Below are 21531 nucleotides of genomic sequence, written 5' to 3' on the forward strand. Positions count from 1 at the left end.
CTTCCTTGTGCTTGTGGGGTTCCTCCTGGTTGCAGGAGAGCTCTGCTTTCATCTTATTTACTCTTCCCAGAGGTATAAAAAAATAATGGTTTGTCCCCCTAAGGCTGCCACTTACCAGTAGCGTGAAGACCCCGGGAGTTCTTGTAGAATGATAAATGCATTGCCTTCATGCACAAATTCTCATCTGAGTGTTTGAAAATACTTCTACAGACCTGAATGTATTCATCCCCCCACGCCATGTTGAAATGTTCAGAAGTTTTGGGTACAACCCGTTTTGCACAACCAAACCCAGGAGTTCCCATGTCAGCAGGCTTCAGAAAATTCCTGTTTTCTCACCAAGAAGTGAAATGCCCCATTTTTGGTCCCACAAGAAGGGTGCTGCAAAGGCATCTGCTGCACGGCAGCATGTTGAAGAGATTCCTGGGGTCCTCATGTCCCTGCCAGCAGCAGCTGTCCCTGCTCCTTTGGTGGATGAAGCAAGAAAGCCCCTCATGCTGAGTTTCGGTGATGGTAGACAGCAGTGAAGGGATTTCAGGGTTTGATTTTTTAACGACAATTCTGTGTTCTTATAGGAAATGTCAATGAACTCTTAAATTTTTAATCTAAATTATCCATGTAGAGGGAAAGGCCATTTTTAGCCTCACTGTAATTGTTCCATCTCTTTTGCCCAGGAAAAGACTGACAGTTTTAATGCCCTTACCAAAGGTCAGGCAGTGCACGGGAGAGAGCTGAGTGGAGCTGCCAGGAACTTCAGGATGGGTTAGACATCGAGCTGAACAAGAATATCCTACTTCCATTAGGGCCTGAGTTCATTTAAGTGCGCTGTCTTCATCTTGGGGTGGGGAGGAAATTTACGGGCAAATTCCTTCAGTGTTGCCTCGAGTTGGCCACGGGGCTGCGGGGGAGCTGGCTGATCTCATCTCACCCCATCCCAGCTGCAGGAGCCAGCTCGCTCGGCAGCCGCCCGCCTGCCCTGCCCGGCTGTCGGACACAGCGGGCGGCTCGGCCACCAGAGCCCTGTTTGTGCTCGCCATGTGCCAGCAGTGCCTGTGTCCTCGGCAGGGTATGGGTAAGGACACCTCTCAGCATCTGCAGATGGCATTTTTTTTTTTGTTCTTCCACCTGAGCTGAAGTAGTAGAATAAACTGTAAGAGGATGAGCTCCTCTGGGCCATCCCCAAGAGGATGGATGGTTATTGTCATTGCATCCGAGGCAGTTTCCTCTGGGATGGCGGAGGAGGACACCCCGCCATTTGCAGTGTCTGAGGGAGATGTTTGCTATCTTTTATGGACTTAATAATGGCATTTATTATGCAGGTAACCCCAAAAATGGGCTTTATTCTGTGTCAAGTAAGTGTCCTCATGTGCATCCAAAGTCTGTGTCCCTGCAGGGAGCTGAGCAGGGAACCCAGTGGCTCCTGTCTGTGGTAGTGAGGTGCATGCAGAGGCTCCAGCAGTACTGAAGCGGAGAGACCTTATCCTCTGCTCCTCACTGCACCCCAACTTCTCTGAGTGTGAAGTCACACTGACTCTGTCCTGCAGGTGCTTTGAGATGTCAGTAAAATAATGCTTTTCAAGGCATTATTTTTTGTGATTTTATAACTGAAGGGCAATGTGGTTTTTATTATTTATTGTTTACTTTTCACATATCTGCATCCTAGCAAGGATCCTTCTCCTTCCAACTCTCCTACAGGGTATTTACCATTACTTGAGCTGTTTGCCCAACAGAAGTTTGTTGTGTGGTCTTTATTTCTTATCTAGATGGGATGCTGTACCCAACAGGCTGTTAAACTAAGCATGTTGTCTTCTCCAGCATCCTGACATGCATAGTCTGAAAAACATAGTTTTGTAAATCAGGCTACTACCATCTTTCTCCATTAGTTTTGTTATAAGAAGAAAGAACTTGTTCTGCATCCCTTTGGGTGGCAACAGCTGTCTGGATGTATTTCAAAATGGTCTGTAGTGCCTGGGGCAGGAGAGAGGTCTCTCCAGGTGAGCTTTTGGGGGCCTGCCTCCCGCCTCTCCTTGCTGTAATGTTCCCAGCAGGCCAAAATGAATATTTCCCATTATTCTTCTTGTGTAGTTCCTCTTTTATTTTTGTCAAAACCATTGAGCAGGTAATAAAACAACAGAATAATTAACCAGTAATAATTGAAGTATGCTGTATGAAAACCAAACCAAATGCTAACAAGCCAAACAAAAGGAAAGTAGGCATGGTGCAGCCCTGTTTATAATGCTGTCTGCTGGAATCATTATAGACGTTGATATAATAATACTGAGCACTTAATTACCACATCATTTTTAAAGTGCTGTATAAACATTAACCAAACCTCTGAGGTAGGGAAGTATTATTATCTCTGTTTTAAAGAAGGGAAATTCTGACAAAGCAAGGTTAGTCAGTAATTTAGTGTCGTGAAGACAGGCAGCTGATGGGGCGGGAGTAGGGGTTGCAGCTCCTTCTGCAATTTTGGAGACAGAAAAACAGAGCTGCTGAAGCACCTCAGATGTTTTTTTGTGAAATGCATGGTGCTGCCATTCAGGGAAGGGACACACTTGCCCAGACACCTCTCTGTGTTTAGAAAATTCTCAGATTGGTGTAATTAGCCGCTGCATAAGTGTCCCTTTTTGAGGGAGGCACACAGTTGGTGTAATTTGCAAAATAGCTAAACAACATTAAAGTGAATCTCTCAAAGGGGGACTAAGAGGCAACCACTGTAGCCTTGTGTATCTGTTCTTGGACCCTGCTGTCTGTTCCTGCTCCTTCCCATATTGATCTGAGTGGTGGTTCTGGGAACGGCTGTCCCTGCAAAGCCCTTAATATTCTGCATGGTGGTATATGACTTCATCCGAGGAGAATCCCACAGACGCATCAGCGTGATCTGCTCTGTCATGTTTCTGTGACCCAATTTTCCCTGTTCTTTGTCTCAGACCTTCCCTGACCCCAGGCCTATTATCCCTTCCAATAATTCACCCAGACCATTATTAATGGTGCATTAACTTTGGCTGCGCTTTCAGTGAAGATGTTTTTCTTGTGCTCATTCATTCGCTCAGCTCACTTAAACAGCTAGATCATTATTCTGGGGACGTCACACAAACACAAAAACATCTCCCTTGCCGACACCTACAGTCCTGCAGCGCTTCGCCAGAGGGGCGGCCATCCAAATACAACAGTGAAACGCCCAGGAGGGATTATCAAAGGGAGTCAAGTAGCCACACACACACTCAGCAGCTCGGGGTTGCCTCCCCTGCATGCACACTGAGACTGTCCAGGGATGCTCAGAACCCACCAACTTTAGGAGAGCTCTGATGTGAGGAAAATCACCACAGGAAAGCTGGGGAACAAAGCACAGGCCTGTCTTTGCTGTTTCACAACCACTGTGCTTGTTGGATGCCAAAATTCATCTCTTTAAATATATACTGGTGATGAGGAAAATTGGGACATTAAAAAGTGTAACATGAAAAACGAATGCTGCCTAAGTTTTTCTCACAAGATGTTTTGGGCTTCCCTGGGAAATTACTGAGTGAATTCATGTTTGTTGTACCTTAACCTTGTTCTTGAGAAAGAGACTGAGATTTGGACATCTGGGAGAAAATGCGAGCAGCAAGAAGGGCCTTTGCAGATATCCATTGTTCTACTGTTATTTTTTCTACTAGGTGTTCTATTATCTTTTTCAAAGAAGCTGGACCTGGGAGAAAAAAAAAAAGATGCAAAAGCTGTTGTAAGCTGCTGTTGTACAAGGCAGCATCCCACCTTCCCCAGTAAGAGGGATTTGGCCTCTGACAGCACAGCTCAGCTCACCTGTAGAAGTACTGGTGAAATCTCACAAGCATCCTCTGGGATATCCGTTTCCCATTTTTTCTGTCAGCTGCTAATGACGCTGCAGTGACAGGAGAGGGTGAGCTGGTGTCTGGAAAAGTTTTTCACCCACTAACACAAATCAATCTGGTACCCCAGGGCTCTGAAGCCTTTTAGTGATAAAGTTGATAAAGTTGCAGTTTCTGCCTGCTGTGATTGAGGTTCATTGGTATCCTGCTCTGGTTTGACTGTGTAGATTTGTGCAAGTTATTTTACATTAGCCTGCTTCGGCCTCTCTCAAGTTAGAAAACAGGGCTGTGTTTCAAATGCATGTTTTCTTCCCTTCCTAAGGGGAGGTGAAGCTTTGTTCTTCTTTGCAAGGGAGCTTGTGATCCCTTTATGAAAGCTCTGTCCCATGCATCACTGACTCCATAGGAAATCAAACTAAAGGGCATCTCAAGAAATCAGAATTTGTGTTTCCTCTTTTATGTTTGGTTTTATGGGGTGTTTTTTGCAAATTTGTTGAGAAAAGCACAACAGGTACTGAATTATCCAGTGATATTTTACTTTTTTTCCTCAACAAATAACTTTCACTGTTGATTGCAAAATATTTATGCACTATTTCTGATGGCAAAGAAGCCTGCTTACAGGCTGGACTGCTCGTTCCCCCAGGAGACTCTTGGACATCCATAGGAAAGCTGTATATTTTTTTAGCCCATATGGCAGCCTGCACAACTTACATGTGCTTCAGATAAAGCAGGACATTCTGTGTGGTACCAAGGATGTGAGGGGCTTCTCAGTGTCTCTTCCCAGACAGTCTTGTTGCAGCACCCCAGTTGCAAGTGGCAGCTTCTTTAAATCCTTTCCCAAGGGCTTTCTGAATTGTTTTTGTCAAAGCAAACTGCAAATGAAACCCACTTCAGCGCCATGGGGTCTGATTTCTTTTTTTTTTTTTTTTTTTTTTTTTTTTAGCAAACGTGTGTAAGCCGAAGTATTTGGAATTCGAAAAGCTTACTAGACCCTTCCTAGTTCTCACTTTTGAGCTCAAGAGAAGGTGCTGCTGTGAGTGATGTCAAAACAGCTCCTTTGCTCACCCTGCAAACCCATACAGGCAGCCTGTGTTTCTCTTGTATCTGCGGAGATAATCAAAAGCCTGCATCATCCTCAAATAAGGGCTGTTTCTGATGCCTCCCTCCCTGATTCCTGAGATTTTCAGCAAAGGGACATCCCCTTTAAACCTGCATTTCTCCCTCCTATCTTTTTTCTTTGAAGCCAGAGGGTTGGCTGGTCTTTGAATAGACAAGGATGAGAACACAGCAGTGGGAGGTCCCTGTCTTGCTCACAAACCTTGGCCAGAAAGTCGGCTCCGACAAGTGGGGACAGGTAGCAGCATCTTCCCCTTATCCAGTGGCTCTGGGGAGCAGGCACATTCCTGCGGGAGCCCCGCTGGGGTGGAAGGTGGGGCTGCCCCGTGTGCCTTGTGCTCTGCCACCCTGCTTCACCCTGGGGGCTGCGAGCCACCGACTTGCTGTGGAACTCTGTAGTTTCTGTGCAAAACACGCTGTTCTCTCATTGTCCCTGCCCCTTGGGTGCTGCTTTTGGTGTGTTTTTCGGCTTTCTCTTCCTTCAGCAAGAACCAGAGAAAATGTTTACCTGCAGTTCCAGTTTTTGGGGACTTTCAGAAGTGCCATGTCATGCCTTTGCGCCTCAGAGTATTGTAGTGCATGGCTTGGTACAGCCCAACCTTTTCTTGGGGAAAAGCTTTCCCCGGGCTTTCTACTAAAATCTCCCTCCCTCTTGTGTAAAGCAATCATCATTAGCTCTAATTGGGCACCTTTGGGGTTAAATCTACAAAGATTGCTTGGGTTTGGTAAATCCTCTGCCACTGCAAAGCAGATAACGCTAAACAAAAGATTGCCTTGATTAGATTAAAGTTGGCAAATTCATTGCCCTAATCATCATATTGCCCTTCGAGTGGCTATTCAGGAATACATCACCGTAACTTACTTGAAGTAATTGAATATAATTGTCTTTTTAACTTGTATGTGTAAAACATCCATCTTTGTTAACAGTGTGTGTTGCTGTCCTGCTGCCAGCTCACAGTCCTCTTCTGGAGGGGTGGGAACAAGAAGCAGAGCCAGGCTGACGTTTATGAATTGGTAGTTGATTGCCTATAAAACCATTCATTATTTCTGACCAAGCACCTGGAAGAGAATAAAAACGAACAGCACCAGCCCGTAGACTTCGCTGGTGCTCCCAGGCAGGGAAGCAGAGGGGAAGTCATGAAGGGAAATGCTGCGAAAGGATGTCAAAAGAACCCCTTACCCTTGCCCTTAGTGGTAGCAAAGCACAGGGCACGTGGTGGGGTTGGAATTGGGGGTGTGAAACAGATACCCAAGGCAGAGGCATTGCTGAGCTTCCCATGGGCCAAATAGATTGAAATGCTGAAAACAAACCAACAGTGCAATGGGAAGGAAGACGTTCATGGAAATTTTTCTCCCATTAATAATCAGAAGTATGAGGAAGGAGAAATTCTCTTCAGATGTCAATTTTATACCAACAGGATAGCTAGGAAAGGAGGCCAGGCAGCAAACAGCCTGTGTTTTCTATTTCCCAGCTCTCCTGAGTGACAAGGAGAGACTCTTTTAGCACAGAAATTTCCAGTATTATCTCAGCAATCAATCAGGTAGAAATGCATAGGTACAAAATAAAACATAGCTGGCCTGACTTTTAAGATATTCAGTCTTACCTGGTTTTAGTAGTTTTATCATTATTAATAAATTAAATTGCCCTAGGGAACAGGCCAGAGAATTAAGGTGTCTCTCCACATCATTAAAACTCAGCTGCAATGGCCTGTACAGTTTCAACCTAGGTCAGCTGTCACTTCCTGCACTCTGGGGATTAACTCAGCCCCAGACCTGTCCATTAGAGGCAGAGTGACCACCCTGTTCTGGGAGGTTGCTAATCTTCATCTATAGGGATGCCAGCAACAGCACTTTGGGTTGATCCCAGGACCACAGAAGTTTTCTTGCTCCTTTTGGTTTATTTGCACAGCATAACTATGGGGTGAGCACTGCAGGAAGTCCAGCCTAGGGGCTCAGGCTGGAAGAGATATTTGTGTTCCCTACCACTGGATGTCTGTTCAGGGACAGTTGATTTTGTGACCATGCTTTTTATGTGATGATCTAAAAGCTGAACTCCCTCTTGGTCCTCACAGCAAGCTGTAGGCTGTGGCAGTAACTGGCCAGGGAACAGCAGTGTCCCCAGGGAGGAGGACAGCACCTGGAGGTGTCTGCCAGCCTAGGCTGGAGTTTGAGCTGAGCATAGTTTGGGGAGACCAGAGGCTTTACTGTGCTGTGTGAGCAGGGGATGGGGTGTGATGGCTAAACTCTGGTGTATTTATCTGGAAGAACACTGGTTGCCTCTTAAAATGAAGACTCCCTGCAAGTGTCCTTATGTAACAGATAGTCCCTACCCAGAACAGTTAAAAGCTGAATCTTACTCCTGCAAAAGCAAATTCTGAAGGATCCAAGTTCATTCTCTCCCTGGGCTGCTTTTGGGAGAGGAGAGAAGGGGGGGCAGAAGCGGGGGAGGTGGTTAACAGTTACTCTACTGTGTCCTGACATTAGGCGAGCTGCAAAAATGCTCCCAGTGTATCAGGTAGTGTGAGGTGCCAGCCCTTTGCTGGAGCACGGAGAGCAAGTCTGCTGAGGAGCCTTAAATACTTTCCACCCCGACAACCTTAGCATAACGCCTTTCAGCAGAGTTGGCAGGAGGGTTGTTTTTGTGTAGTCTCTCACCTCTCCCAGCAGCCTGGCTGACGCGCCTGTGCCGCGCTGTGCTCAGGGATCGAGCGCTGCAATGGGAGTAGGAGCCGCAGATCCTCTTGCTGATATGCCGGGAAGGACGTGCATGAGGATTACACGCAGGCTTCGCGCCACGGACCCGAGCAGAGAGCAGCCCCACCGGACAGAGTCGGCGTAGCTCTGGTGCAGCTGGACTCACAGATGCAAAAGGCTGAATTTTAAGTCTTTCATAGAAAAAGAGTTTGGCATTTCTGAAGTTTGCTGAGCGACAGCGAGAGACTTGGCCCAAGCCTTGACACTTTGGTTTTGGATGGTGCTTCCCCAGTCTCCAGAGAGATGGTACCTGTCGCGGAGGCAAGTCACAGTGAAATACTGAGCACAGGCTGGGTTTTGAATTGCTCACTTAGGAGGTTGGGTTTGTTTTATTTTTGGTCTCCAGTTAGACAGAAAGGCCAAGAAGCCAGCGAAAGAATGGTAAAACCTGCAACAATATTAAGTAATCTTTAATGAAGAACTTCTGACTGTAAAGGCAGAGCAAGACCAGCCTTTTATCTTTAAGCTGGTCGCTGCCACAGATGTAGGAAGGGGCATCTTTACAGATGCGCGGAGCCCTGTCAGAGGGTGATTGTACAGGATCGCTCTTGCGGTTGTGCGGTATCGCTATCCAGGCTTTGCTAATTCTATTTCTTTAGCTTCTGTAATTTTAGCAGGAAAGGCCCAGGCGGCCAGGCAGCGTTGTCGGGGGTGGTGAGGAGAAATAACCTGATGAATTTTCCATCAGCTCAACTCACTCACATATTCTTGCCGTTAACTTTTGGGGTCAATAATAAATATTAAAACCTGTAGATTTAATAAGTCAATGTAGGTGTTCGCTGCCTTTTGAGACCACTTTATCTTTCCATCAAAGATGAAACAAGCTTCTCAAATGAATAAAAAATAGGGCCTCAAGTGATTACAAGTGAGAGCAATTTGAGCTCCTCTCTCAGAACCTGGCAGTAGGCACTTCTGAGCCTCTTCTGAGTGCCTAGACATTCTGCTTTAGCGCTGCTCTTGCTGTTATATTTTTAGGTAAATATTTCCAACTTGTGTGTACAGACCTTCAGGAACAGTGTTTGCTGCCACTCCAGGCTTGAGGGACGATGCAGGTCTGGATCCCACCAGGCTCTGTTGAGTCTGATTTGCGTTGCAAGTCTAGTTTTCCTTGGTGCTTGCTATAATCTCCTCAAGTTCAAAGAGCGCTTAGCTGCTTGTCTTTGTCAAAAACCCTGTTGGAGATCTTTTATGTCGAAGATGTAGGATTTTTCCGCATGACTTTGATTATTTATTCATTCCACTTCTCTGGTGTATGATAGCGCTGATATCATGAAGACCCCTTGTCTTGCACTGCTCTTGCTCTGAAATTCATGGAGATTTAGTGCCTTTGAAATTGTTTTAAAAGGGAAGGAAAAGTTTTTGAAGTCCCTTTTTTTTTTCTTCTATTCCCCATAACAGTGCCGCAGCACATTTTTCCGGCCTTCCACGCTCCTTTGCCAATTGACATGCGCCACCAGGAAGGACGATACCATTATGAACCTCACTCTATCCACGCTATCCATGGGTAAGTCTTACACCTCCACTCCTGTGCCTTGCTAAAATGTCAGCCACCTGCAGTATTCTGAATCCCACTGCTAAAGTCCCTGGGACTCACTGTCCTTCTGGCAAGCTGTCTCTGCTGGCCACCCTCCACCTCATTGTCCCCATCCAGTGACAATGCTGACCTGCCTGGCAGGAGGGCTTTACAGCTCTGTTAAGCCTACAGAAGTGCCCTATAGCAGCAGGATGGGAGTATAGGGCTTCTTTGTCATTATTCAGCTCAGGTCCCGGGAACAGGCTTGACTTGGGTTTTTGCACCTGCTGTGTTTCTTATGTCATGCCTTGCCTGGGTCATTTCTGTCACCATCTTGGCAAAGACCCGGCACTGCTCCCTCTCTTTGGAGATCTTGTGTACCATTCCTCCCTGCCTGCCAGTTGTGGGAATGGTGGCAAAAGGCTGCCGGGAATGCCATAATTCAGTTTGATTTCACTGGACAACAGCCCAAATACCCTGGTGGCATTTTTCTAAAAGCAGTAATAAGTCAGGTACTCATGGGGATGTACATGTCCACCCTGGAGAGGCAGTACTCTGGGTTTTGGTGGTGACTTTCTCATGAAAGCCTTCTCTCCCTGAGACAGCTGATGGGCAGTGAGCAAGCACAGAGACTGGTCAGGGGCTACAACCTGAGAGGGGAGTTCACAGTTAATCTCTTCATCCAGGACATGGCTGCTCAATAGTTCTTGATGTCTTGAAGGAGATGTTTACAGAGAGATCTGATTTCACCTCCTGTAAGCTTTGATCAGGGCAAGGAAAATGGAGCCAGCAGGGATGTGAGAGCAGGTTCTAGTGATCATGGGGCAGGAAGTATTTCTTCTAGTCCCTGACATGCACCTTTTTCGTGAGAGGTGAGGATGGCAGTCCCACGGCCATCCCAAAATTCTTCAACCCGCAGCTGTAACACAGGGCTCAGACATCGGCTGAGGGACAGGTCCCAGAGCACTCAGTGCAGGGGAACCACTGAAGGGCAGAATCATTTTGCAAGAAGAATAAGGAAAGAACAACTAGGTCTCATCACTTAAAAACCTCTCATTTCATCCCCTGGAGTCTTGTTGCAGCCTTGCTGTCGGGCCAGGGGCTGTGCTCACCCAGCTTTGCAGTGGCTTTTTGTGGAGCTGTGCTGCTTCTGGATAGGTGTGAGCAGGGGAACAGAAGCTGGGAAGCAAGTAATGCAAACAGCAGCAGCCAGATCTGTGGAGCCCCACAGCTACTACAGCTTTATTCTGCTTCCAAAATACTGCAAGAAATAAGTGATAGAGCATTCCCCTGGATCCTACCAGAAGATAAGTCATTGTCTTTTTGGCTGACAGTCAGTTTGACTGGATGTTTAAAGAGACAGAGCAGCTTCTTCCATGCTGTGTGCAAAGGGGAAATGACAAAGCAGGTTGCTAACGTGGGAACTGGGGGGGATTAGGGAGGATGCATGAAATAGTTCTGGCCTTTCATGCGAAAAACTGTAGAAAAAAAGACAGAATAATAACTTGCTGGGAGATAGGTAATAAGCCAGAGCTCTGGCTAATGAAGCATGTATGGAAGAGGGTGATATTTAAAATAGTGGTTAGAGGCTGGCAGATGTTCTGATGTTTGTCACAGTTTATTTGTGTGCCCCACTTGGTGCTCCCCTTCAATCCTCACAAAGAGGTTTGGGGACACTGCATATACCTTGGGACTCCACAGCAGTTTCTGTGGTGGGGTCATGAGGCAAGGTCTACAAAATGCAACCGAGACTTGCCACTGATGCTACCTATGAATCATATCCCCAGCAACCCCAGTGTTTTTCATATTGTTATCTGTGTTATCCGGCTGGTCAACCCTGGCCAAGTGTACAGCACTGGCAGATCAGGTTTCAGTTCATCTGCACCAATATTAATAAGCTACTGTGTTAGCAGTTAACCACATTTGTCTATCAGTGGGCCAAGTGTGTCCTACTTAGTATTTGGGTAGAGTTGTTGGCAAATACCTGTTGCATTTCTTCCTTGGGATTCCTCTGGTTCCCAGCAGCTCCTCTCACAAAACCAACTTGCAAGGTACTGGAGAGAAAACTCGTTTGCGGGTCTTAAAGAGCAAACATCGTGCTCTTTGAAACTACCTGGGCACTGCACTGAAAGGTGCCTTTGTGGCCAGAGAAGCACCAACACTGAGCAGCCAAGTGCTTCTTGGCAGTGGCAATTTTTTTAGGGTCGAGGGAATGCCACTTCCATTTGGCTGTTTGTCAAGTACCCTGCACTATGGCACAACCACACTGGGAAAATTCTCTGCTGCTGTGGTCTCTCAACCATTTCTCCTCTTCAAATTTTATCTGCAAACATCTTAAAATCATGTCTTGCCCTTTACTCCTCTTGTTTTAAATTCTACTTCTCTTTTGTCTTTCTTCTTTCTCCTCCAGTCTCTGCTCTGGAGGTCACAACATATCACTCACCCTCCTTGCTGGAGGTGTGAAATTATCCAGACATGGTGGTAGACCTGGGCTAGAACATACTTGGTGGTTGCTTGGCTCTTGTTCAATACTCTGGGTAGACTCTGTGGGCACAGATGAGCTTCTAGAAGTTTGTACTCCATCCTGGTGGTGCAGAAATCAATCCTTCTTGTTTCAAAAGTAAACAATCCGTAAAAAAACCCTAAGGACATATTTTCACTCTAGAAAATTATGGCAAATGTTTGGAAGAAAAATTGCGTCACTGAGTTTTGGCTTTATGATTAATGCGATCGGTGCCTGACAGAGAGCCCCCAATTCATCAAGTTTATATTCTACCTGTCTGCTGTCTTGATGGTACCAAATTTATCTAATTATGTGAACATTGCACAGCAAATTAAGTGCATTCTTATTTGTTGCTAACTATGGGGTCTTACTGTCTGCCTGCTGTATTATGTCAAAGGTTTGTTTCCTGATTGCTCATTGTGACCTGGCAGTGCATTCCCCTTCATCACTGTTTGCATTTGGGCTAATGAGAACATACGTTATTTTATCTCAACTGAAGAGAGCTCATCTGCAAGACTCTCTTGAGCAGAACCACCTGTGGGACCCTTGGCTTGGAAACATAGATGGGAATGTGAAAAACTTGAGTAAAAAAGGAGTTCCGTGCCAAGACAGGCCGAAAAGGCTTGCTGTGTTTCTCTTCAGTGTTGTCATTCCTTGTGTCTCAGTGATTTTCTTGTTAAGCAGCATAACAAATAATTTTCAGGACTTGAGTCTTCTTCTAAATCACTGAGGATTTATTATATATGTTCAGAAGCAGATTGTGTTGGGGTTTCCTTGAAGTCTGCTTTTGGAGATTGTTTTGGTGTTTCTCCAGTCATTAGGATGACCCAATTTTCAGTAAAACCACTGCTGGTTTTACTCATTTGGTGGTGAATTTTTTGGACATCTTTAATATTTGGACTTTTTTCCTTGGCATTCACAACAATTTGACAGAATCGTGGTGCTTGCTTGGCTTGTCTAGAAAAATAAAGTATCCCATTCAGATGATCCTTGAGCTCTGTGCAGTGCAAACCAACAGGAATATTGTGGATTCAAGATGCTGTCCTGGACTGCAATGATTGTGTGGCTGGGGTAATACAGAGGATAGAGGGAGAGGCAGGGATGGAGTCCAGTGGATACTTTAAAGGATGGCAATGAACATTGGAGTGAAACTGATGATGTGATGAAATTTATTCCAGGAATGTAGAACTAGAGCAGAATGAATAAAAGAAATTGTATTGGTGCATATAAATTGTATGAGCCAACACTTCCACAACATAACATTCATTTAACAGTAAGTAATACTGCAACACTCAAAGGCTAAGAAAAGACAGAAAAATAAATGTGAAGGTTCTGCATTATTCTGGAGACTCAGGATCAAATTACAGAGCCACATACTGTTTTTCCCTGTGATCCTCTCTTCCAGAGCACAGGATGGCCCAGGCTCTGTGGAAGAGCAGTGGTGGGTCTTGCATGCATTTTCTGCATGCAGCTTTTATTGATTTGTCAGAGTTTCACTCTTCACTGTTGGTTTTAGGTCAGCACTATTTGAGTGAAAGTCATCAGCCAGGTGTGTGCGGGTTCAAAGCTGAATCAGAGAAATTCTCTTCATAAGTTGGTACAGGTCCTCTTCTAATAAAAGGGGTATTTTGTATTTTAGTGAACTTCTTCACAAAAATCCACTAACCCACTGGGGCCTGGTCTCTGCTTTAAACTAAGGGGACAGCATCAGCTTTGCAAGACCAAGCCCTTGACGCCAGAGGAAAGTTGCTGGCAGGTATGGGAGGTGATTACATGTTTACCTTTTTATTATTATTATTGTTATTATTTAAATCACAACAAAAATAACTGAAAACTCCTTAGCTCAGCTTAAAAGTCCCTGCCAGTGCAAGAGCCTTCAGGGCTAACCCTAGTAAACAGCATGCCCAGGCTTGACTCAGCAAGAAGCTTTTTAACAGTAGCTCCTAAACTGTGGTTAAAACCCATCAGGCATTATGCACCGTAAAAAACAAAAGCAGCCTTGTTTTTCTACCAACATCCTGGTGGTATTTTAGGATGCAGTTTTGACATTGTTTATTAACAAAGTGTTGTTGTTGCTCTTCTGTCCACAAATAAAAATAGTAAAATAATAAAACAAACCCTGAGCTGATAATCACAAATTCCGTGGTTTTCATTAGGACCGAGTTGTCCCAAAGACCTAAACAGAGAGATGACTCCATCTCCATGATAATGTGAAGTTGCCCTTAATTTCCCTCTCGTAAGGATTTTATCTCATTTAATCAAGGATATTCCTCTGTTTCCCTGAAATCTTAATATATTATTACAGATTTTTCCTGATATCCAGCCTACACTTTCTTTCTTTATCTGATTCTATTACCCCTCCCTCTTTAAGTTTTTTTTTCCTTTTTACTCTGTTAAAAATTACAGAATACCTTTTCAGGGCCAGTTAAAATGTTCCTAAGCTGTTGAGGCAGGGTGATTCACAGGCAGAAGAGTTGACTGTTAAACTTTTCATCATAAAGAGACTATGTCTCAAGTGTTTACAAATATGCCAAATTTAATGTCAAACCAAGATTTTCCATGTTGAATATCTATTCCAGTCTGGTTCTCTCTTTCCTTTGTTGTTTTTTGTGAGATTCAGCCAAGGGAGGCCAAGTGGGGTTAAGGGAAAATATGTTGTTTCGCCATACAAAAAATAATCATCATCATCATCATCTTATAACTGCTTCTAGAAACACCAGTGTCTCTTGCTTTAGAGTTGGAATTTCTTACTGTCACAGATGTGCCTTTTGCTGTTCTCATTCTACAAAAACACACACAAATCCAATCAATTTTGCCAGATAGGAATCCTTTGAAAACTCTTGCTTCCAATACATCCATTGAAGGGGTGTCAGAGCATTGCGGTGAAATTTTCCGAGTGCCCTGTGGCTTCATCTGAATCTTGCCGGGGCTCACCTGATGGTGTTCCCTGTTCCCTGCTGGGGCCTCTCCGCCATCCCTTCCATCCAGGGGAATTCATGACTCCGTGGAAGAGAGGAGCCATTTGCAGTGCGTGCTCTTGAAGCTGCCTCTGTGCATTATCAGGCATGCACAGAGTGCCTTCAGTTATCCTCCATGGGGCACTGCTCCCCCGGGGCTGCAGCTGGGATCCCGTCACGCCGTTCAGGATGGGACCCCTGGTGATGGTCATTCCTGCAGCAGGGATGCCGCTCGGCTGAGCCGCAGAACGTACAGACCAATAAAACCTGTGTTTTCATATTTACTTTGCTACTGGAGTGGAAAATCTTTGGCAGGTCGTGATTGATGGTACTGTGCTGCTTAGGAGACAGAGCGAGCTCCCTCCGGAGTCAAAGCAAACAGCTGCTCAGAGAGGCCTTCTTATGTGTTTTGCAAAGTTTTACGACTTTCACCAAATAGATACATTGCTCATTTGGGAAGCAGGTTTGGGGGCTCCCACATCCAATTTATTCTGTCCCCTTCTTTCCCACATGCTTCTTTTATTTATTTAAGAAAATCAGAATGTGTAAGTTTTCAACGGTTTGCAGGGGCTGGTCCCCTCCAGAAGGCTGGTTCAAACCTCACCCTGCTCTGTAATTAGAGGACTCTGTTGCTTTTAGGTGGCTCTTTGGTGACCTACAAGAGGTGATTTGGGGGACTGTCAATTCCAGGATTAATACTTGATGGTCACTTGATCAGTCTCCAGGAGACCACAGATTAAATGCTAGGCTTCCCATGTTGTGTTCTGGGAGCTGGAAAAATTACTTTAATTCCATCTGTGCTTTATTTTCCTCATCTCTAAAATGTTGTCACAGTAATACTCACCCTTTTGATATCTTGAGAGCTAAAAACAAGACTCCTTTGGGTTCCAAGGTTGATCTTGTAGCATGTTTTCAGGCACCAGGGAAGAGGTACCTGCCTGTGCAGAAACTGAGAAGGTACATGCCTAACATCTGGCCTCAGTGGGAGGACAGGCTGATCAGGTCTTTGGAAAATGGGGAAGGTGTAATCCAAAACACTGATCAGGGCTAGTATGTTTCTGTAAGCTTTTCCAGTCTCATAAATTATTCTGAAAAAAGAAAAAAAAAAAAAAACAAACCAAAACAAACCAAAAAGCAAACAGACAAACAAAACCAAAACCAAACCAACAAAATACAAACCCCCACAGCTTTCACTTTTGAATCTGGTTAAAAATTTTCAAGCATATTCTCAATTATGAGAGAGATTTACACATCTGTGCTGTTCTTTAACTTCTGGATAGTTTTGTCATGTGTGTTTAGTTAAATAGCCTTCAGAGTACTTTGCATAACTGAAACCTGAAGTCCAGAGGGACCTGAAGGGGGGTGGTTTCAGACTCACTAAATCATGCAATGAAATGCAGATTGGGTTTGGAAACATTTGGGCTGGATCTCCAGTTGCTGAAGGCTGTGGCATTGGGCTGGAGTGAGGGGCCTGGGTTCACACTTAGTGAAGATCTGGGCCACCGAGTTGCTGGTGCTGTGAAAAACAGCACCTTTAATTTAGCCTAATCACCGCCAGAAGTGTAAAAGTGGCTAAGAGGTTTTAGTACTGAGAACAAAAGCATGATCTTTGAGGTCTTTTATGTAAACCTCTGGCATGTGTTCATTTAATATGATGTCACTCTGTAATCCACCATTGCTTTTAAATGTCATTCTCAGAGCTTCATGTCAGCGAGTCTTAAGTGATAATCCCTTTGCTTACCTCACTTTATAGTAGATTAAAAGTGACTTCATGCTTCCACCTTATCCGCTGTTAAGCTTGTGCTTTAGGAAAAAAATTTATTTGAACTCTCTTCTCCTGCTGCTTTCTAAAGAGTTTCTAAACAGGGAGTGCATGTCTTTCAGAAGCTATCTCAATAGGATTGCCCATTCTCCACTGCTTTCAGCATCTGTGAAAATGGATAAATGTTCAGTGCCAACTTCCTGCCCTTTTAAACTCCAGTGTTCTGAATTTGTTTCTCAAGTTTTCTCTCAGCTAAATGGGGAGCACTGCCCTTCCTGGCCTCTTCTTTTTCTTAATCCCAAATAAATCACCTCTCTAGATGGTATTTCACCTCACCAGCCTCTTGCAGTCATGAAGACAAGAGATGCTGAGACCTGTTGCAGTGTTCTGCTCCTCTGTAGCACTTTCTCTTGTACTGCACAGGTGTCTGTGGGTTCCCTATTGTACCTCCTGGTCTTGTATCTCTGGGTTGAACTTTTACTCTACCCTGTAGCAAATCCTTTCTTAGTGTATCAAGCTCTCCATGCAGTTCAGCTTTCTGATCCACCGTCCTTTTTTTCTCTCCCTGAATTTCACCCTCCTGCTGCTAGCACAACTCCTTGTGTAACACGTCCCTCCAGATATTTGCTGCATGTTGTCATATCCTCCTCCCTGCTCTAATGAACTGGCCAGGCTGCAGCCTGGAGCATATAGTCAAATATCAATCCACTCAGCCTCCTCATTTTCACTGTGTTTCTCTGAAATCCTTCCAGTGCGTGTGAAGATAAATGGACAGAACGCATCCATCCCATTGGCTTGTGGAATGAAGCCTGCGGCACATCACTTTTCAGGTGTTGGTTAATCTGGATTCCCAGCTACCAGTGGCTATGGGGAGCAAATTACACAGGGTGCTGAGAGATAAAAACTAATGGCAGGAATGCTGGCTTGTGATACTGGAAGAAAAATGTAGGATTTTTAATGTCCATACAGAGAAGAAATTTTCAAATCTCATCCAAAAGTTCCCCCCACGCAGCAAAGAGCAGGGAAGTCAATTTAGCCTGGATGGATGAAGGACTGAGTCAATTCTGCTGGGATTAGAACATGTGGTTCGAGGGATCCTAGGTATTTTTGGGTCTGATTCTTGGACCACCCAGATGGCTGGGGGGAAAGTTAAAAAAAAAAAAAAAAAACCAATGAGAAAAGGACCCAGTTTGGAAGAACTGTGGATCTGGATACTCTGCGTGCAGCTGACACCCTGCAGACACATCTGCACAAACCAAAGGGCAGAACTGGGTGCTGTTACTCAGATCTGCACATCGATCCCACGGGAGTGCGTGTGTTTTAGCAGGATTTCTAGATCCCTAGCTCTGACACTAAACCACATAAGTATGTTTTTCTTCTGTGTGCCAGACCATTTTGAGAATTTGTGATTTTACACAATTTTCTGCCTTGGAGACTCTTGATTCCTGTTATTTTATGTTTTACCATTGATATTAAATAGTCAGCTAACAGCTAAAATTTAGAGTATTTCTCAAGGGTCAAACTTTTAAAAGTGCCTGTGTTACTTCAGATCATAAATCCCAGTGTACTGGGTCTGGCTAACAGCATTTGAAAGTGGGTGTTGTGGGTTTCAAAATAGTGTTGACTCTTAGGGTTGACTTGTCAAGTGCTGGTAATGCAAAGGCTCAATGGGTTTTTCAAACAGGCTGGATCCTATTTAAGGTCAAAGTACTCCAATCTCTGTTGAAACTCGGGACGCTAAAGCCATTTCTAGTAAAGGAGTTAAGTACCTAAAAATTCATAAAGTGGCTGGAGTGGAGTTAAGAAACACAGACATGTTAATGAGGCAGCTTGTGCATACTTGGAGCCTAGTGTGCATGCCCAGGCCATGCAGCTCCTGCAGAATCAATGGGGATGTTCTCTACCCTGTCTTCTCTCTGTTGTAGAAGCATGCACATGGTAAATCTCATGGGAGGATGTGCTATGGAAAAAACATATTCAAGGTTTAGATGATATCAGTTGGCCAGGCTCCACTTCAAGAGCAAGTTTACTGCATTCCTTGCTCTTGCTTTATTGGTGTGTATGCAGTTGGGTTTTGATATAATTGATGGTGGTAGCTGATAGTGAACCAGGAGAATGTGAGCCTTTTGATGATTTTTTTAAAGCAGATACTTGTTGGAGTGGAGCATGGTAGGAGCTGTCCTTTGCCACACCCTGGGTAGCAGAAGGACCTGTACCATGGTTTCCTTGCTGCTGAGTACATGCTGTTAGATTAAATGTGAGAATTAGGCTCCATCACTACCTCTTGCCCTTTCTCTGGCTGAAGTGGTGTGCCAGTGTTTCTTTTGCACAGGTGGAGCCTCCTCACTGCAGAGGTATTTCTACCTGCACAACTCATTTTATCTCTGTCTTAGACCTCTCCCTACTCTGCACACAAGCCAAAGTCACTTGTAACAACACCTGGGTGCAGTCAGGCAAGACTGAAAAGATACGTTGAGGCTGTATGAAATGCAGTCACATTCAACTTTTTAAGTCTCTCAGAGAAATAAATGTGTGTTCTGAAATCCTGTAAGGGCCCTTGAGATATTTTTGTTTTGATCTCGTGAAAGCATCCTGGAGGAGAATTTGCCTTATTCCTCTCCTCCTCTTTCCCCTTCACAAGAGGCTTCCCTAGCTTTGTTACAGAGCTACTTACAGAGCTTTAGATTTGCAAATCAGCTGCTGGACATGGTACCTGCTGATTGAATGCTTCATCTGAAAGCCTCTTAAGATCCCAGAGAGTAGCCACACATCCCAAAGTACCATTGGTAGAGGAAGTCTACCAGAGTGTGGTTAATACATTAAAAATAGCAAAGTTTCAAGCTTACAGCTGCATTAGGGTAAATATCTCAGTGTCTGCTTCCTAGGAAGACCAAATTTTCAAGGAATTAGTAGTGTTTGAAGTGCTGCTCTGAGTAACTGATAACCACTCAGGTCAGACTATGTTGGTTGTGTTGGTTTGAAAAGACCTTCAGGGAACCAATGATGTTTTCAGTTCTCTGGCCTCTGAAATGAGGCCTCTGCTGCTGTTTCATCCTGATAACAAGGCACACATTTTGTGATGACATCTTTTGGGGCCAGGGTACAGCATTAGAGTTGGTATATTGTAAGGATCAGGTCAGGGTGAATAATTCTATTTTCTCTAGACCAGCTGGAAGGATTTTGCAGTTGGTTCCCAGGAGAGAAATGATATAGAAGTTACTTCTATTTTTCTCTTTTTTCCTAGTCCTCCAGCCCTGAATCTCTGTAAGAAGTATTACTTCTTCTTACTGATTCTCTGTAAGAAGTATTGCTATGGACAGTGAAATATCTGTAAAGTTCTATCCAGCACGTTTTAATGCTTCAGTAGTTACTACCTGTTTGTATATTATTTCCTATAGAAGTCTCTAAACAGAGAAATAGTCATAGTGAAACAAGTGTCAGCGGAACCCAAAGCACTTCATTCACTTGCCAAAATAGTAGATTTCCAAAATCAAATAGATTTCTATCCACTTTGGAAAAGAAATTGTACAGAAACACATAACCAAACCACTTTTCAGGCGAGGTCAGAGAAATTCAAACCCTCACTCAGGACATGAGATGACCAGAATGTAAGAGACTAAAATGCAATTGAGCCAGCTTTTAAGGGCTCCAGAGGATCTTTACAGAGCACAAGTACATTGGACTTCTGGGCTTTAGTGGGTAAAAATGAAAACCACTTTATATTCCTCACCAAAGCATCATCACGTGGCCTTACCTAGTGAGTTGGAGGGAAAGGCATTCTCCCACACTTCATCCATGTCCTGGGATTGTCTGCTCGAGGCTTGGCTAGGTCTTGACCTCTCTAGGCATGCGAGATCTAAACCTGGTATGACTCCAGACTTCTCTCAACCACGTCTGGTTTGAATCCTGTCAGTGCTCGGATGAGTGTTACCACAAGAATAAGAATCTCTTCAAAGAGTCATTTGTTTGTTTGTTTGTTTGTTTAAGAGACAGCTTCTGCCAAATGTGAAGATTTGGAAGGTAGGAGCTCTGTGACCTGTAACTTCTTTCCCTTCACGTCCTGATGTGCTGCTGAAGCTCAGGATTCTGTCAACCTGTTTTCTTCCTTGCTTGATCTCTGCAGAGCAGGGTTTGCATTTCTGGTGAATTATGTGACTGTTTCTGATAAGGATGGATGTTGAGCAGGGATTTGGGCTTGATTTCTGTGCAGATGTCACACTGCTTCAGGTATGTTACTCTGGTGCAGCATATTGGGTGAGTGACCTTTCCCAGGGTGACTCAGTGAGTAAATGACACAAATTGAGGGACAGAAGATTCTTTAAGATGCCTTACACTGAAGAGTGGCAGGTTGTGCACTGGATGCAGTGGTTTCCTATCCCTTCATTTGGTTTTTGACTACGTTGCCAAACTGGACTTTTTCCAGGATCTGGTTTCTGTGATTGACTTCATTACTTTGTGTTTCATAAACCCAACCCTTCCAGCTCTGTATTCATTGGTGCTTTTCTCCCAGGCAGGGCAATTTTGTGGTTCACACATTCACCAGTAAAATTGCTGTGATCTATGAACTTGCAGTGCAGTAAGGATTTGTGTGTACATGTGGTGTGTGTGTGGTGTCTCCCTTAGCAGTGCAAGGTCTCAATGTAGTCTCCCTCTCCTGCTCACCATCCTCACTGGGTAAAAGCTGGGCTGAAAGCCATCTCCTGGCCTACAGTGCACCATGGTCTGCACTCCCCAATCACATTTGAGATTCAGTTGAAAGAGCCAGTGGTGTCCAGGAGGAAATCTTTGATTAAAATGGAATTGTAGACTTTTAGAAGCTGTTCTTGGAGGCTGAAGGTAGACATGGTGCAGCCCAGCAATCTGGCATCTTGGGAGGTGTTACAAGAGACAAATATGCCTGTAAAAATCCATGGGTACCAACAGCACACGCTGCATTTGTTATTAATTTTTGACTTATCAAACTTTTGTCTTCCTTCACTGAACAGGAGAATGAGAGCTTTCATGTGGGACTTTTGTAATTAAAAGTTTATCCCCTACCAACAGGTTCTTATAACTTCTTGCACTTACTCTGTCCCTCAGATACTCATGAGTGACCTTAGAAC

General features: G+C 44.5%; 1 protein-coding gene and 1 long non-coding RNA gene across 10 annotated transcripts in view; one reads left to right on the forward strand and one right to left on the reverse strand.

Annotated features, from left to right (window-relative positions):
• The window catches only part of GLI2 (GLI family zinc finger 2), a 383459-nt gene that overhangs the window by 306829 nt on the left and 55099 nt on the right, over window positions 1-21531 (forward strand). For all 9 annotated transcript variants that reach the window (XM_086897659.1, XM_086897657.1, XM_086897658.1 and 6 more), the window contains one exon: window positions 9093-9198. In XM_086897659.1, the coding sequence (XP_086753785.1) occupies window positions 9093-9198 (106 nt within the window). The remainder of the gene's footprint in view (window positions 1-9092; window positions 9199-21531) is intronic.
• LOC147652274 (uncharacterized) lies at window positions 2997-4669 on the reverse strand. The gene is made up of 3 exons (XR_015289248.1): window positions 4536-4669; window positions 3799-3877; window positions 2997-3685 (listed from the first exon to the last, which is right to left on the reverse strand). It is a non-coding gene; the product is annotated as an uncharacterized LOC147652274 (long non-coding RNA).

This window comes from Cyanistes caeruleus, chromosome 7 (genome assembly GCF_971803275.1).
Source record: "Cyanistes caeruleus chromosome 7, bCyaCae1.hap1.1, whole genome shotgun sequence".
NCBI classification, from domain to species: Eukaryota; Metazoa; Chordata; class Aves; order Passeriformes; family Paridae; genus Cyanistes; species Cyanistes caeruleus.